At 33.0% G+C, this 18507-nt stretch overlaps 1 protein-coding gene across 1 annotated transcript; it reads left to right on the top strand.

Moving 5' to 3' along the window:
- Nucleotides 1–1806: 1806 nt before the first annotated feature.
- Nucleotides 1807–16592, top strand: LOC132752006 (uncharacterized; the record flags this gene model as incomplete). The annotated part of the gene is given in 6 exon segments (XM_060742236.1): nucleotides 1807–1945; nucleotides 9952–10081; nucleotides 11800–11938; nucleotides 12536–12658; nucleotides 13347–13483; nucleotides 13725–16592. Coding segments are annotated over 6 exon segments (3536 nt in total), but the record flags the coding sequence as incomplete, so codon positions are not given.
- Nucleotides 16593–18507: the final 1915 nt, after the last annotated feature.

Raw genomic sequence — 18507 nt, forward strand, 5'->3', positions numbered from 1 at the left:
TTGCAAACATTTAAATAAGTTTTCTACGTTAGACGTTTTGGTCAAACCATGTTTACCGGAAATCTAAAATATCACACTGGATCTGTGATAGAAAAAGTTTTTAGAATATTAACAAGAGGAACAGAAATAGACATTTACAAGGTCCTAAATTGATTCATTTTTTTTCTGTTTCAAATGTATAGAATGCAATAAATATATACCAATTATCTCATTTTATTACATGTTTTGCAGTAGATTACTGAATTATAACGGTTAATTATATTCTGATAATTTCACAGTAATGATTACCAAATATAATTTCACAGTAGCCGAACTATATTTGGCGTAAAAATAAAATATTTATCATTAATGAATGTTTTTTTCAGCGGAAATGTAGTCAATCATAATAAAAAATGTACGTGATAACTGTAGTTCGTAAATATTTACGAACGTTGTGCTGAAAAACATCTAAAATCTAAAAATAATCATGGAATTATATTTTGCTTCAACATTGTGACGTCATTATTTGATGACGTCATGAAGATAAGAGCATGACGTTACGCGGCAAAAATCGGTAAAATGGTGTAAAAATCGTTAAAAAATCATGAAATAAACAGAAAATTTGTTTGTTTTACATGTAAGATCAAATAATATTTCACTCGTGAACCCCAGCTATTATATTTTCACTCGTGGCTACGCCACTCGTGGAAAATATTGCATCTGGTGTTCACTCGGTGAAATATTTTTCGATCTTACACTGAAACAAACAAATATCCTCTATATATAAATACATTATGTTTATATATAAGGCAAGTGACGTCACGTCAAAATATATGCACGGTCGTGCAAAAGCGGCACTGTTTTGTGATAAATTTGTGTATTTCACGGCTTTAAACCCAATTGTTATTATTATTATTTTTATCATTATTATTATTATTATTATTATTATTATTATTATTATTATTATTATTATTATATTACGCGATATGTGTGTTCTAATAACCACCGTAGGGAACGTGTTACAGTATCGCGTTTTTCAGTTACAGTATAGAATTTTCAAGATGGAGGATTATTTATGGGAAGAGAGGTAGGCGATTTTTATTCAGGTCCATACTGCAAGTAGTTTAGTTTCTAAAAGATGTTTTTGTGCTTTGCTTGTAAGGAACAGAATCCGATATCTAGTCATATATTTCTTCAGACCCTGCACCGCAGATTTATCGCTATATTGTCTCATAAATGTGCAGATTTGACGGTTTAAAAATTTGAATCGAGAGATCAACGCATTTTTCTCCCATTCCGACATTATTTAAGCATGCCTAGATAAACTTAATCTACAAAACGTTAGTCCTTTGTGTTTAGAAACGTTTATAAAAGTAAATGACCAGTTGAACCTATTTTCCTGTTGGTAAAATGCGTTTGAAAAAAATAAACAATGTTACAGTATAGAGCGAGGTTAATTTTGAAGGGTTACAGCATAGACCTAGCGACTTTGATAACATTTATCTATGAAACCAATTTATTTTATTCTTTTATCAAGTCTAAAAAAAGCAACGCAGTTAATATATCAATTGTAGCGTCAAACCAACGTGATTTGACGTCAATGACGTCGTAACCAAGAAAAGACGCTTTGGGGACAGTCGTTGTTGCAACTGTAAAGAAAACCTCTGTGGAAAATGTTCAGCTAACATTTATACAGCACTATTTTGCTGTTGATTTATTAACCTCGCATGGGAATGTATTTCTTTTGTTATGGAATCTCGGTACGATTTGCTTCAATCCGAAACAAGCCGCCGTTATTCCTATGACAAAGAGGTGACTGGCGAGAACATGTATGCATCTGGTGTTGCAAAGCCCTTACAGGCCTGTCCGAGTGATAGGTTGCAGAAGTTGCTAAACTTCTCGCAATACGAAGATGTTTTAAAGAAGGTGGACGTAGAAGGACTGTTTCTACAATTAAATGAAGATGGTTCGCCTCTCAGACAGGTTTTCCTTGCTATGACGCAGAAAGAAGTGTTAATTGTGGAGCAGGTTATTTCATTTTTTTTACATTTTTCTTTTTTTTTTCTTTTGAATTTCAATAGATGTGTTATGTTAGTAGACTGAAGTTTTAGAATAATATAGGCGCATGTATTGATTTTATTTTATCTTAATTATCACGATGGTGGAACCCCATATGTATCTCAAAAATGAGCATCGGTAAAAATTATATGTGAATTTCCGTTGCACCAGATGTGAAGCATAACACCAGAGGTGACTGTAAATAGGTCAATCGCAGGGTAAGTTTTCATCTCTTTAAACATTTATATAAAATTCAATACTTTTTTAAAAAAATCGAAATGTGATTCTACCCTCCTGACTCTCCTCTATATTACCCATTTTTGTTTTGGATTTCTATGCAGTCTTTATAGAGATATTCTTTCCGTCGTAGGTTCTGGTGTGTCCAAAACATGCAATGTGTATGAAGAAAATGTCACTAAATGGACTAAAAAAACAGGGAATTTACGAAATCTTACTACAGACCGATGCTTAACATTCAGACAAATCCTGATTTAAATATTTATTGAGATTTGGCTTCAAACGAAGGGAATCTCTGCTCAAAATTGCATTTGAGCTCCATATATGTGCTGGAGAGATCCATATGTGCATAATATAAACATTAGCAACATTATTACGCATCAATTTTATAAAGCAATCTATAATTCATTCTATTGTGTTTCATTCTGTAATGGAAACATTAATATCCGAAATAGACACATTTTCACGAGACGAGCTTGAGTAACATAGTATACATATAGAAAGAGATAAGACATTCTGCATACGAAAGGTTTCGAAAATAAGTAGATATGGTGGGAAGGCCTTGCTTATTTTTATTTATTGACGTCATGTGTACTGCAATCATTCCCTTGTTATGCCGTCATGCATTATTTAATTACTCACTCGATTGCACTGTCTGCTTAAAAGGCGAGTAATGTGAAACGTACTTGAATTTGTTATGACGCTGGAAGAAAGTTAGTGATGAACTTTTTGAAAAAGATCAAAGAAACTTTGCATATTTATTTTCCACATCAAGGAACGTCCTTGCATAATATTTGCATGGTTCACTTCATGACCATAATCGCTATTATGGGTCAATGTCTATTTGACTTATTTTATGCCTGCTCTCTAACTGATATGAATTTAATAACCCATCTTTTTGGCATGCCCTTAAAAATGCTGATGAAACGGCGGTTTAGCGTAATACTGGCGCGTCCCAATTATTTACAGCAATGATTTTCTGTGTATTTTTGGTCATCCAACCAATCAGGAACACCCAACATACTTCTGATTGGCTCACATGGTGTGGGGTTTACAATATCGGTCATTGACACGTTACATAAAAAGCAATCGAGGTTCCGAGTGGGGAATTAAATTTATGAAGAGAAGCCAATAATAAACTGAAATGCGATAAAACAGTTAAAAAATCGAACTCGATGGTATGACTATGACTGCTGTTAAGGCGGTTAACCTGTGTTGAGAGATTGGATCTTAGTAGAACTTTCATATTTACCTCGGGTCTTCATTGTTCCACAATGCATGGAAGTTATGATTTATGCTGCTCTCTGAAAAAACATCTGCATCTTAATTGTAAGTTTACTATTGCTCCTTATAAAAATTTGTTTTGCATCCAAATCGAACCACTATTCTGTGGCCTGGTTCTTGTCTTGACATCAAAACAATCGATGATTATTGAGATTTTTTTTTTCGAATGCTTATTGAATATGACCGGCCATTCTTCTAAGCATGACTGCATACTAAAGAAACCCTTTTGACCGATGTTTATAGTGCAAAAAATTGATATAAGGAATATGAATATAGATATATTGCACTTTAAAAAGTTCAAATATTCATTTAAAGGTTGAAGCACATTGAGTACAAAGTTTTGAATAAATTACTATGGTGGAAGGCCTTGTCTTATTTTACTATTGACGTCCTGTGTAAAACGCAAATCTTCCTTTTAATTGCGCTCATGAATCAATTAATAATAAATTTTATTCACTTCGACTGCCCACTGTCTGCTTTAATAGGGGATAATGTGAAAAAACTTCGTTTTGAATTTGTTTATGATTTGTAAAGAAAGTATTAGTGGATAAACTCTTAAAAAAAAAAGATCCAAAAGAAACTTTGCATAAAATTTATTTTCCACATCAAAAACTCCGCAAAATTTAATTTTCCTTCGCAGTGATTTTGTCAATCTAATTGTTTATCATGCTCTGTAATCGCCGGCACTAGTTAAATGTAAAGCACTATAACCAAAGTTAATATTTTCAGATTATTTTGAATTAAATCTAAAGACTCTATTTTCTTCAAACATTAAGATTAAATTTTCAATAATTGCGTTTAGTAATTTTTTGAAATGCCGTTCCCCAAAAAAAGTTTTATAAAACATGGTTACTTTTGTTAAACCTGTTAGCGCGTTATTCCCGTTGCGAACAGGAACATTTACGACTTTTTAAGGAGCAGGTCAAATATCAAATATTTCCTTTATCCGGGAAGAAACAAGTTATTAAAGCATTATATATAAGGGTAAAATAACTGGCATGTTCCGAAATCTGTAATATAAATCCGTTGTGTCAAATAACATATCCTTTATTTCGAAGTTTTTGTGTTTTATCAACGAGAACCAATCTTCTTCGCCTATGAGTCCTTATAGTACAAGATATCTGGAAAACGGTCATATAATAACAGGATTTCGGTGGGAATTTATATTTTTAAGCTTTTTGAATTTATTTTTCATTATTTTGTATATTTTTGGATATTTTTTTTGGATAAAATATAAGGGACGTAGGTACGAACAGAAAGAGAAAAAAAATAACGTTAGATTTTCTGTGTAACGCTTGATATTTACATTTGAATTTCGACGTTACGTCATGTGACTTTCATGATCATGTGACGATCTGTGAAGGCAGTAATTACAATTCTGCCAAGGGAGGTAATCACTGTGAGGAGTTTGACGAGTACTATCCGCTCTGCGTCAACATTAATTTTTTCACGTACTCAGGCCTTTAGTATTTCTAATGCTAGCATAAGCTAGTAAGCCCTGTCATTGTGGTGATCAAACACACTAATGTTACTATTCAACTTTCAGCCAAAGCTACGAAACCTAAATTGTTTTCTATACATTGGCTATTTAATGATTATATGTAAGTGGTCGATGGTTTTCTACATCACTTATGGATCTCTTCAGCACATGTGGAGCTCAAATGCCATTTTGAGCAGCGAAATTTTCGTTTGTAGCCAAATCTAAAAATAATGTTTAAATCAGCACTTGTCTGAAATGTTAAGCGCTTCGGTCTGTAAGTGAGATTTGTAAAATCTCTGTTTTTGAGTCCGTTAAAGTGACATTTTCTTCATTCACATTGCATGTTTTGGACACACCAGAAACCCACGACGGAAAGAATATCTCGATGAAAAACTGCATAGAAAATCCAAAACAGAAAAATGGGTAATAGAGGAGAGTCACAGGAGGGTAGAATCACATTTCGATTTTTCTTTAAAAAAAGGATTGAATTTTAAAAATAAATGTTTAAAGAGATGAAAACTTACCCTGCAGTTGACCTATTTTACAGTCAAATCTGGTGTTATGCTTCAAACATCTGGTGCAGCGAAAATTCACATATAATTTTTTTCCGATGCTCATTTTTGAGATACATATGGGGTTCCACCCCCGTGATTATGTAGTAATTTCGCGTGCAAGCTATACATGTACACTAATAGTGTATCTGTAACTTTTAGATAAATCTATAGTTAAAAAATTTCAGGGAACAGCTTAAATCTACATTTATACACGAATACACTAGATCTACGTGAAAAAAACTTAAGCATTTGTGGTAGAAAATCAAAACGCGGCTTTCAATTAAAGACGTGATTTAAATGTGTCCAATATTTGTGTTATATTGCAATGAAATAAACAAGATCAACAAGGAAAGGCGGCCGTTCAAAGAACGCAACTCCATTTGAAATTACTATACCATGGCATTCGTGCTAGTTTTTTTTATCCAAAAGAGGGTTAAATTCAATATCATTTTAATAAAAAAAAAATAGTTCAATATATTTGTATAGCAAAACATTTATACTGTGCATTGTTTTGTCAAATGTACTTAACTCTCAGGTATTTTTACATAGAAGGGTCAATTTAATTTATTATATTATACCTCATTTGCATACGCGCTTCCTCAGTCTGACCAACCAGGTCCGTAAACTTGCATATTGCCCTCAAGGCCATGTTTTATTTGTTATACTAGTATTATACCGAATCTAAATCCTTTCATTTTGTTGACTAAATAATTAATTATTGACTAAATAATTAATCATGTATTTTGGCATTCAGCTAAATAACACAGTTATTGCGTTTTTTTATAATGAAACATTTCATTTTAGGAAATACCAACTGCGCATGGAGAAATTGACACGGACATAAAGGGCCTTTTCCTTTTGGGGACAAAATTACTCCCAATTTTCCCAAATCGTTTTCTTATTTTAGCAAATATCAAAAAATTACCTAAACTAATATAACTTTACCCCGGGCGAAATTTGGGTTTTAAAAATTTTGTAACTTGTTTCCCAAATTTTCGCAAATCGTGGGGAAAATGGGGGAAAACCCAAATCATGACTCAAAACGGGCCCCAAAAAAGAAAAAATGTGTCCAGGGTTTGGAAAACACCACCCGTTTTTTAAAACCTTTAAACAATGGAACAGAAACCCCATATTTAAGAAAATTCAATCCAAATGGGAAAGTTTTGCTAGTAAAAATCTGGGAAATCTATTAATGATCAACATTATTTTTTGAAAAAAAATCACATTTTAGTATTTTAAAAATTTTGCTAAGTCTAACTTTGGTTAATGTGTACTAACCTAAATAAAATTTACTTAATCTGTCGTCTTAACCAGTTCTAAGCAAAATTTTTCAAATAATACATTATATTATTGGAGGGAGTTTAGAGGTTTTGTTGATTTGCACTCTAAATTGTAAAATTAATTTCTAGGTTAGCAAAAACAATGCCAACGTAAAAAAAAATAGGCGAGGTCAGGTGTTTCTAAATGTTAGGATACAATCAATTTTAATTATTACATAGATAATACATGTGGGGCCCACGCAGAGACAAATGATTTAAACATAGTAACTCTTTTATATCCGTTAACTCTAAGAAAAATGTCTGTTTATAAATTGCTGACTGTTTTAAAAACTTTATATTTTCCAGAAAAAAAGTAACCCAAAACATTATTTTTCTTTCACTTGATAGAATGAAATGCTTTAAAAAATCCTTGATATTAAGAAAAAACAATAATTAACATTTTTTTTTAAAAAAACTCTTGAAAAGGGGACCCCTCCCCCCCTGTAAACCAAAAATTGGGCACCACAGAAAAAAAAATAAATTAACTTTTTCCCATTTTTTTAAAAAGGATTTTAAAACATTTCTTTAAAAACCCCAAAGTTTTTAAACCTTTTTTCCCCTGGGCTTTTTTTTTTTCCAAAATTAGAAACATAAATGGTTTACTGTAGAAAAAGGGGAAAATTCTGTGACATTTCAGAAAAAACCTTTGGGGCCTGTTTTTATTCGAAAAGGGCCTTTTTATTTAGCTTATTTTAAATTTTGACATGTTAAAAACTTGAAAAAGTGTAGAAAAACTTTTTAAAGCAAAAAAGGGCGGAGCTATGGGATGATTTAAGAGAAATGCCTTGTTTTTAGTTGAAAAAAATAATGTTGATCATTAAATAGGTTTAATGTTTAATTAATACGCATTAACAAAAATAATTGGTCGCCTGCCTGTACGTGGCAGGCTTGACCAATTATTTTTGTTAATACGTATTATTAAAACACTAACCTAATACTAGATGTTAAAGAGGAGGCAAGGAGTACAAACCAAAGGAAAGCAGTATTGATTAGTAGCTCGTCATCAGAAGATATTAATCATAAAATAAAACTTAGGTTACTACCTGTCGGAACAGATTGTGCGTGCTTTACACACGAAGTAAATTTTCTCCATGTGACTACATAGAGCATGATTGCTGTACAAGACTTCACTCGGATGAAAAACTGACAGATATAAATGGAGATATGATGGAGCCTTGCAGTGAAAAAAATCATTGAATTCTTACTCAAGAAATCAGCAAAAAAAATTGTCCCTAGGAAAACGAGATCGCTGAATGTTTATTGGACAAGCAGTGTCGGTTTTTGATATAAGACCACAAAGAAATTGTTATCTCTGAAAAGGTAAAATATTTATTCAACAAAGAAAAATCCCGGAAAAGCATTCACATTTGAGAAACATTGTACATTTTTATACCCTGGTGTTTATAATATATGTTTGCAGTACATGAACCAAATTTTTGATTGTTTGAGTCATATGGCGTGTTTTTCCTGCTATTACTCATGGGGAGCCCTATTTATGCATTGTTTCACGCACGAGCGACATATGTTTGTAGAACCACTGACATTTGGGGAAAATCCCTCACAATGTTTCTGGCGGGATTCGAAACCGCGGACTTTGGGTTGGTTGAGATTTCAAAGACATTAACTAACTCGGTCACGGGAACGCTCCCTGCTATTGGAATCATTAATATTGGCCAAGAGTAATAAAATTAAATAATTAAACACAAAGATAATTATGTAAAATTTTTAAATTTCAATGCACTAAATTGTTGTTTCACATTAAATAAAGGAGAGGGACCATAATAGCTACTTTTTTAGTTTTATTTGAGCTGGATTCACCATATTTTTTTTGTTTTAGATTCTTAAGAATTAATTATAATTATTATTAACAACTGTATTAATTTTTCAAAAAGTTTCTCTGGGTTATTACCTAATGCGTATTTGTTCCCTTATCAATTTTTATAAAATCTTTAACACTAGATTTCCTTAATTAATTCATACATTTAATTAGTTGAAAGCGAATTTTTTCCTCCAAATTTCCCAAACAGAAAAGGCATTGCACTATATTGGTAACATATCCCAAAGTTTTAGTTAACTTTCTTAGTAATTTTTTTTCCAGCGGGATGAAAGGGTGAAGAAATAATTTAGTAACAAAGACAGATTGTAAAGCTCGACGTTTTCGTCAATTGCATATTTCTTTTTTTAACTAAATAATCTTACTTTTATTTTGGCTATGTTTTTTCTCTCTTTTTTTTCCCAATTTTACGCATTTGGTTTTGGTGTTTTTAACTTGAACATATACAATATCTAAACCGCATCGCCTAATATTACCAATAAGTTTAGATGACAATTCTAAGATACGTACGTAATGTAACTTATTCAAAAATTATCGGAGAAATACATGCCAAATCGGTTCTTCATAATTGTATATTTCTTGACAAATAAACCATGCAAGCTAAAAGCAAATAGAATCGCTTTTACTTTTTTTACAGCTATTTCGGAATCCGAAAAGTTCAAGCGAATTCTGAAGGAGAAATGGATGATAAGATTTAACTTTTACCTGACGGAATACCAAGCGTCCATGCTAAAAAGCCAAGGTATCTAACGTTTACCTAATTGGGTTTTTACCTTTTAAATTATAAAAACGGGCCAATTTCCCGCCCGCAGGCGTTTCACAACATTCAAAATTATTAAATAAAAGGGAAATCAAAAAATCTGGGATAAAAAGAAAAAAAAATAAAAACTCCTTTTTACATCTTTGAAGAGAGAGCCACATAATTTGTATGTGTATTTTTTTATTAAAAGATATTTGTTTTGTATTAAATGAGTGGCGGTTATAAAGCTAACTATACTTTTAGGTATCGTTTCTTGATAAAAAAACGATGTAATTTGTTTTAACGGACTCATTTACTTTTGTTACGTTAACATCCAGATACACATCCTATGTTACTTTAGCACTTAAATGATGTTTTTAATGAGTAGAGTTCTTTGAGCGTTCTTTGAAAATGTTTGTAATATAAAAGCTGATCTACTTTACTAAATTATATCTTTCATCTGTAAGGACAAGGCAGGACAGCTAGTGACCTGTGGAGTTTAGTACGGACATACTTTATCAAAAGGAAGAGGTTCAAGGTAATAGGGCGATTCCAAGATATCGTTCGTCAAGTCCATTTTAGGATATTGAGTCAAAGGTTTGTGAAACATAATAATAATAATAATAATAATAATAATAATAATAATAATAATAATAATAATAATAATAATAATAATAATAATAATAATAACAATAATAATAATAATAATAATAATAATAATAATAATAATAATAATTAATTAATGATGATGATGATGGTGATGATAATAATGATGTCGATGATGATGATGATGATGATGATGACGATGATGATGACGACGATGATGATGATGATGATGATGATGATGATAATAATAACAATAGAAATGTAATAATGTCTTTATTTTAAAGTGAATTGGGTTGTAATGCAATGAATTATTATGTTTACTATCAGTCATAATAACAAACCACGAAAGAACTATATTTAGAAGTTGTTGGGTAGTGTGTGAGATACATGATCCCATATATAACCTGTATTCATAAAGCAGATAATAAAAGGTTCTAGACAAAATATAATTATTCATCACATTTCTATTGGTTTAATCAATATTTTTAAAATTGTCAGAAAATACTATCCACTTGAGCGACCAGGAGAGAGAACTAGAACATTACATTACTCGTCCCTGGGGGATATTAACCCTTTACCTCATATATACGCGAAACAACGCACTTTCGACCCCCACCCCCTTTTTTAGGCCTAAATTAGTGAAAAAATGTCCTATTTGGGCCCCAAACACATGTTTTCGTTTGAGAAATGTTGCTAAAACAAGTGAGCACTTTTTCGGCGCCGCCCCCCATCCAAAAGATACATCAGGGGGTTGCCAGAAGGAGGATGTGCCACCTTCTGTTTGGGGGGTTTGAAGGGGGGGGGCGGAGTCCCCCTCATCGCCAAGAAAATTTTGGACTTGTGTGAGGCTGAAAATAACCCCAGGTCGATCATAAGGTAACGTGTAACCAACGCTGAAAAGCTTTTGACTCTATCTCAATCCCTTGAAAAGTTGCAGCATTTTGAAATAAATTTTGATGGAAAAAATCGAGGCAAAATATCCGTACATTTTAAAAGAAATTTTGTGATTAAAACAATATCATTTTTATGTTCCAGGAAATATGTGCGGTGTAATATAAGAAATTGCACACAGCACTTCGGATATCCTAGCATTATAGTGGCCTCCTAGTAGAATTTTAGTGATCTCCCAGTCAGCCCAAAACATCGACAAGGACCTCAGTCATCGGCATCGGCAATCGCAACTACTCGGCCCTTTCCGTCAGTCTTCGGATAAGATATTATATATAATAGCCGAGGCAGTTCCGAATGCGGCTTCGGTTCTTTATATGTTTGCGATCTGACTGATTGGTCAATGTAATGCAATGAGGCCCTCAGTACTGTATACTACATGGTTCTAGTATCATATTACACTAATAAATGAATTAAGTTGTTGAAATGAAATTTGTATAGATCTGTCTCCATTGTGTATTCTATCACAAGTTATGAAGTCATTCGATATTGCTTTTAAACGAATTCAAAATTTGATTGCTCATATTTGTGATCCACCTATAATAATATTGGTTTAGGTGGATATCATTGGAATTAACGCATAATGCAATGCTTTTTACGATTAAGTCCTGTTATTTTTACACAATGCAATTCCCTTTCTGCCTTGACACCTTTTTGACTCTGATACAAAATAGATCGATTTATGCACAAAATCTGTGTGTGTTCTAACAAAATGATCCGTTTTTAACTTTTTAACTAAATACAGGGCTCCTATGTTTCAGAGATAAATATTTGGCACAATCTGTGACACAGTTAGATGTATTGGATGTCTCTTTACAACTGGCCAAGGAGTCAAGAAGGCTGTTCCTGGCACTGTCATCTTCAGACATAGAGGAGTTTACACGTTCACAGGGAAAAGAAGTGTGTACTACAAACATTTTTTTACTTATCATGCTTGTCACTCTTATTTGTATCAAAGTTGAAAACATGGCATATTCATATGATTTTAGAGTAAATACAGAATGATGTAGAGGTCGTGTATTACGTTTTTTTATTTTAATTACCAATGCTCATTTTCTGATGTGTTATCACGGACCTGTTGTGAGAATTATGAATATCTCTGCTAGACACCTTTGCTTTTCTCAGACGCCATGTATTTCATCAAGCTGTGCAATGTTGCTTTATGCATGCACATTTATATTCATAAATTTCCCTACATTAAACCTATAGAACGTGAGAAAAAAGAGACATTATTTGTCCAAAAAAATAAATTACCTACCTACACAATATGCATTTCGGTACTAAATGCCAGTTCTTTCGTAAAAGTTTGGTTGAAATACCTTTAGAAATGTAGGACGTACAGTAGCGTTGAAAGTCACATCGACATTCTTGGTTTGTTAACTGTAAAATGTTGTTTAGTTGTTTTTTTTCCAGTCTTTACGCTTATCTCCTATTATTTGAATGCTTTTGCAAGCCAAGTCATGTTATAATACCAGTCAATTAATTATCTATTTCTAGATTCGTCTTTCTATAGAGAATATACTGAGATTCAATGAAGATCTACGCAAGATGGTTATCACCGAAGTGTTAAAGACAAGAAGTCTTTCCGGATCTATTTATGTCCTCAAGTTCTTCATACAGGTTTCTTATTACTCCCTATCACCTATTGTAAACAAACTCCACAGAGGTTTCTTGACATAACGGGATTGACAATATTGTTTTCGAGAGCTTTACTATACCATTTGACAAAAGCTAATGTGCAAAATTTAACAATCGCTCTTAATACCGATTTTTCGTTTTGATTCTGAGTACATGTTTAATTATTGTTAACTTTTATTTTCTTAGTTTTCCGTTTGAAGATAAAGTTTTAATGGTTTTTTTGGGTGATATTTGGCCAATTTTTGGGAAGATTTAATTATATAATGATTGGAATTTAAGGCCGTTTGTAGCTACTGTACTTTATTCCCCCTAGGCTGATCATTTAAGAAGAACGACCCCAAGTGGTTGTCCGAAATTAAGACTGGGAGTGCTAATGCGAGTAACTTTCGTGTCGTAAAACCAATAACAAACATAAGCTAGCTTTAACAGTTAATCGAAGTTAATGAATAAATGGGCTGCAGTAATCTTGTATAAATAAGCTTAATTTTATGTTATACATTTATGAGAGTGTTTTAATTTTATGGGGTCCATGTTCTTAAAAAGTTGGTTTCATTTAAAGGCCTGTACATTCATTTCTAAATAAAATTCCAAAGACAATATGTTTGTTCAGCAAAATGATGTATTCACTGAAAGACAATAAGATAATACATATGAATTTCTTTATTTTCAGGTCGGGTTAAAACTTTTGTATCAATTACATGACTTCAGTTCATTCATTGCGATTGTTCGAGGTTTGACATCACTTCCTTTGTACCATCTAGATTGGATATGGTTGGCACTCTTCATACAGGACCCGTTTACATTTTGGTATCCGTTGAGACTATTTATATTTATTTTCGCTTTATGCTGAACAATACACTAACTTTATTTAGTCCTATTTTTTTATCAAATGCTATGGTTATTGTTAATTATCATTTATGGCATATCAATAAAAGATACAATCTCCTCAATTTAAGATACTAGTCAATAATATACTGACTGTTCATTTGCAATAAACAATAAACTTTATTCTTTTTTATGGTAAACAAATATTGTATTGTACTTTCAGTCACTTTCTGGCGATCCGACCGTTTCAGCACCCAGAAAAGCAGCACGCTGCATATACCTCTCGCGTGACCACGTGTTTAAAAAGAAAAGAAGCATTTGTACCGTTGTTAGATCATATTCTAGAGCATTGTTTGGGAAAAGCAAAACATCAACAAAGCTCCGTTTCAACAAATTTAGTCGAAATGAAAAGGAATACATCTTCAATGCCGTCAATAAATATATTACTAGAATCTCAAAACAAACGGTCAGTAACTGACATTCCAGATTCCTCACACAATAAGCTAATAAGAGCTTTAAATTCAAAAACAAACGTTTCTGAAGTATATAGTACTATTTCACCCAAGAAGGAAATGGCATCATATTACACGCAAATCCAATCGAAACATGACGTTCCTAACGATCAAGGAGCACATCGCAAAGGGATGAAGCAGTTGGTTTCAAGTTTTATTGATTGTTCGCCTGAATTGAACACGCATGATATTGACAGGAATACATACGGTAAACGTGTGCCTGCACTAAAGGTTAACAATATTGTTAACAATGGAGGGATAGTTTGTGAAAATCAAGACAGAGCAAATGATAGCGAAGTGAAATATAAAAGATCATCAAGTGTGGATAATAACAATACGTTTAAGGTGAAGGATAACATATCGGACACACGTCAGAAAATTAAACGTTCTAGTCGAGAGAACTACACACGTTCAAATATTGGAAATAGATATGTGGAAAGTTATGAAGGATCACTGTACAGTATTCAATTATTTCTGGGGCGCTATGCAAAACAGTTGAAAATGTACCCACAATTATTACATTACATGGATCATAGAATATCTAAAATTCGCGAGGAAGCTAACATATCGGACACAAGTCAGAAAATTAAACGTTCTAGTCGAGAGAACTACACACGTTCAAATATTGGAAATAGATATAGTTATGAAGGATCACTGTACAGTATTCAATTATTTCTGGAGCGCTATGCAAAACAGTTGAAAATGTACCCACAATTATTACATTACATGGATGATAGAATATCTAAAATTCGCGAGGAAGCTAACATATCGGACACAAGTCAGAAAATTAAACGTACTAGTCGAGAGAACGACACACGTTCAAATATTGGAAATAGATATGTGAAAAGTGATGAAGGATCACTGTACAGTATTCAATTATTTCTGGTGCGCTATGAAAAACAGTTGAAAATGTACTCACAATTATTACATAACACGGATCATAGAATATCTAAAATTGGCGAGGAAGCCGTCAAAAGGTTTAAAAGTGATGAGGCGGTTGGCAAACGTATTGCCATAATTGAGGAAAGGCGTGACAAATCACAGGTTTCAGTTTTCACAGATTCGGGAACTCAATTTGAAGATAGAATTGAAATTGAACCTTGTACAGAAATGTTAACGTTCATGCAAAGACCTTCGAAAACAAAGCCACGAAATACATTCATAGCGAAGTTTATGAAGGTATTTGGCAAAGAAAAAACTCCTGGCACTCTGCAAGGTTTCCAAGATAACATTGATGAAATAGCCGAAATTTTGAATTCTTTCGAAACAAATGAATTCAAAGAAGACGTAAGCATTTCATCATTTGATCAAAGCTATGAAGAATCATCGTTGCTTCAAGAAAGTGTTACGGAGTCCGAACCATTGACAACGCCATCCCTTTCAGAAGAATCTAATATGTCAGTTGCAGCGTTCTCTTCTACGATTGATGAAGCAGACAGCAAATTTCAAGTTGTAGAGGAGGATGCTATACAACAACAGGTTCAAACGGAACAAGCTGTAACAAAGCCATTCTATAAAATAGATGAAAGCATGATAAAAAATGATAATTCCAAAGCCAAAAACACGAGTGTTACAATGTTAGAAACTGAGGATAATGAGAAAATGACGGTCAGAGATAAATCTAAATATGATACAAGAGTGACCAACCTTTGCAATGGGGTAAATTCGAACATCGATCTCGCATTTTTACACAGGACATACTCCTATATACCGGAGATAATAAAAAGAGACGGAAGGAAATCAAAGTTAGAAGAATCACTGATCAGTGGGTACCATGAAAATGAAAATACTACTTTCGAACAATTAAAAAACAATAAATTGTGTGGACTTGAGAAAAAGAAATCAATCGTTTTAGACCTGCTTTCACCAGATGAAGAATATAATTGTGATGGGCACGGAAAAGCTGGACCTTCAAAAAACTTCAGTAAACTTACAGAATTTGTTAGAAAGTTTTTCAAACACAAGCAAAGTACCAACAATTCAAAAGAAACATCGTTGCTCCAAGAAAGTGTTACGGAGTCCGAACCATTGACAACGCCATTCCTTTCAGAAGAATCTAATATGTCAGTTGCAGCGTTCTCTTCTACGATTGATAAAGCAGACAGCAAATTTCAAGTTGTAGTACAACAACAGGTTCAAATGGAACAAGCTGTAACAAAGCCATTCTATAAAATAGATGAAAGCATGATAAATAATGTTAATTCCAAAGCCAAAAACAGGAGTGTTACAATGTTAGAAACTGAGGATAATGAGAAAATGACGGTCAGAGATAAATCTAAATATGATACAAGAGTGACCAACCTTTGCAATGGGGTAAATTCGAACATCGATCTCGCATTTTTACACAGGACATACTCCTATATACCGGAGATAATAGAAAGAGACGGAAGGAAATCAAAGTTAGAAGAATCACTGATCAGTGGGTACCATGAAAATGAAAATACTACTTTCGAACAATTAAAAAACAATAAATTGTGTGAACTTGAGCAAAAGAAATCAATCGTTTTAGACCTGCTTTCACCAGATGAAGAATATAATGGGCACGGAAAAGCTGGACCTTCAAACAACTTCAGTAAACTTACAGAATTTGTTAGAAAGTTTTCAAAACAAGCAAAGTACCAACAATTCATAAAGAAACATCGTTGCTCCAGAAAGTGTTACGGAGTCCGAACCATTGACAACGCCATTCCTTTCAGAAGAATCTAATATGTCAGTTGCAGCGTTCTCTTCTAGATTGATAAAGCAGACAGCAAATTTCAAGTTGTAGTACAACAAAGGTTCAAATGGAAACAAGCTGTAGCCCATTCTATAAATACAAAGCCATTCCAAAGCCAAAACAGGAGTGTTACAATGTTTAGGAAACTGAGATAATATGACGGTAGAGATAAATCTAAAATAGACCAACCTTTGGCAATGGAGGGTAAATTCGAACATCGATCTCGCCATTTTTACAACAGGACATACTCCTATATACCGGAGATAAATGAAGACGGAAGGAAACAAAGTTAGATAGAATCACTGATCAGTGGGTACCATGAAACAAGATTATGTCACGTGAAATCGAATCAAAAATTCGTAACTAAAAATTTGTTAGAAGTTAGAATACCACATCAACTTGAAAATGAAAATGTCATGTTGAACTAATCATATGCAAAACATTACAGATTGGAATGCGTCCTCAAATGTCATTTATTCATGTTCGATAAATATTTTATGACATGTGTTGGACCCTGTCTTGTTCATCATCATAAAAATGACTTGCTTTACTCAATTATGTTCCTGTTGTATGCCTATTGTCTATATCCAAGAGGCTCAGATTAACTTACTGAAGGTGCGAATTCAATCATGTCAACGAGTAAAAGATTTTCTTAAGTCTGTCTTTACTATAAACAGTTACTTAACAGATTTTGATTTATTACAATTGTCTCTGAAATCAGAATCGGAATAAATGTTAATGCTATAAAATGTTTGTTTTGTGATTTATATGATATATAATGATTCTTATGATTATGATTATTATGCTGCTGACCGTTCCAAGGCGGCGCCCCACTGTGTTCCTCAGATGTTTGTCTATGTTGTTTCATACTGTTTTGGTGACACTTGCTTGTGTCCCTTGTTGTTTTCTCGTCTACGGTAAGTATCTTCCCCATTGCCTCTAGTTTTTATTTCTTTGATTAACCCCCCCCCCCCCCTTCCCCGGTCTTCTGTCCCCTTCCCCTTTGTGGGCCTATTATTATTTTCTTTGAATTCCTAATCACGTTGGTTCTTGTTGCTGGGTCATATGGGGTTGCGTTCATTGAACGCCGCCTTTCCTTGTTGATCTTGTTTTTCATATTTTAACACTAAAATACAGAAACTAAGGTCATTCTGATAGAAGTATTTATCATTTAAATGACCATGTGTTTATAAAGATAAATTATTTAACCCACCTTAACTTATCTTACAGTATCAAGCAGCAGGTGATATGTATTGCATAGCTGAATCTATAAGTAATACATTTTATATCTAACATAAAAGAATATTAAGAACATATTGTAATGAAATGTGTACATGCACATTTAGATGAAAAGGTATATTTCAAGACAGATAAATAATTGCTTAAAATAATGAGGCAACTAACTAGGTGCAAACTTTTAATAAACATGCTCATATATGTATATTTAAGATCACATCTTCTTAAAGCTGAGAGTCTTAATTTTTATATGTTATCTGTCATTTAAACATAAATTCATATTCATTTTTTGGGGGACCACAGTTCCATGTATTGCAGATCCTGTCGCGACAGTTTCTCGCCATCCTGCAAATAACTAAAATTTTACTTAAACTGATGCAATGCAACACTTTAAAATACACCAACACAAGTGTGCATTTGTAATACAACAAAAGGCTTAAGATTCGGGTGTTTTTTGTTTTTATGCCACCGCAGCATCTGCGATGCGGTGGCATATAGCGATTCTCCTGTGTGTGTGTTTGTGTGTGTGTGTTATATAGATT

This window comes from Ruditapes philippinarum, unplaced genomic scaffold (genome assembly GCF_026571515.1).
Source record: "Ruditapes philippinarum isolate M1 unplaced genomic scaffold, ASM2657151v2 ctg9962_1_1_1_1, whole genome shotgun sequence".
Taxonomy (NCBI): Eukaryota; Metazoa; Mollusca; class Bivalvia; order Venerida; family Veneridae; genus Ruditapes; species Ruditapes philippinarum.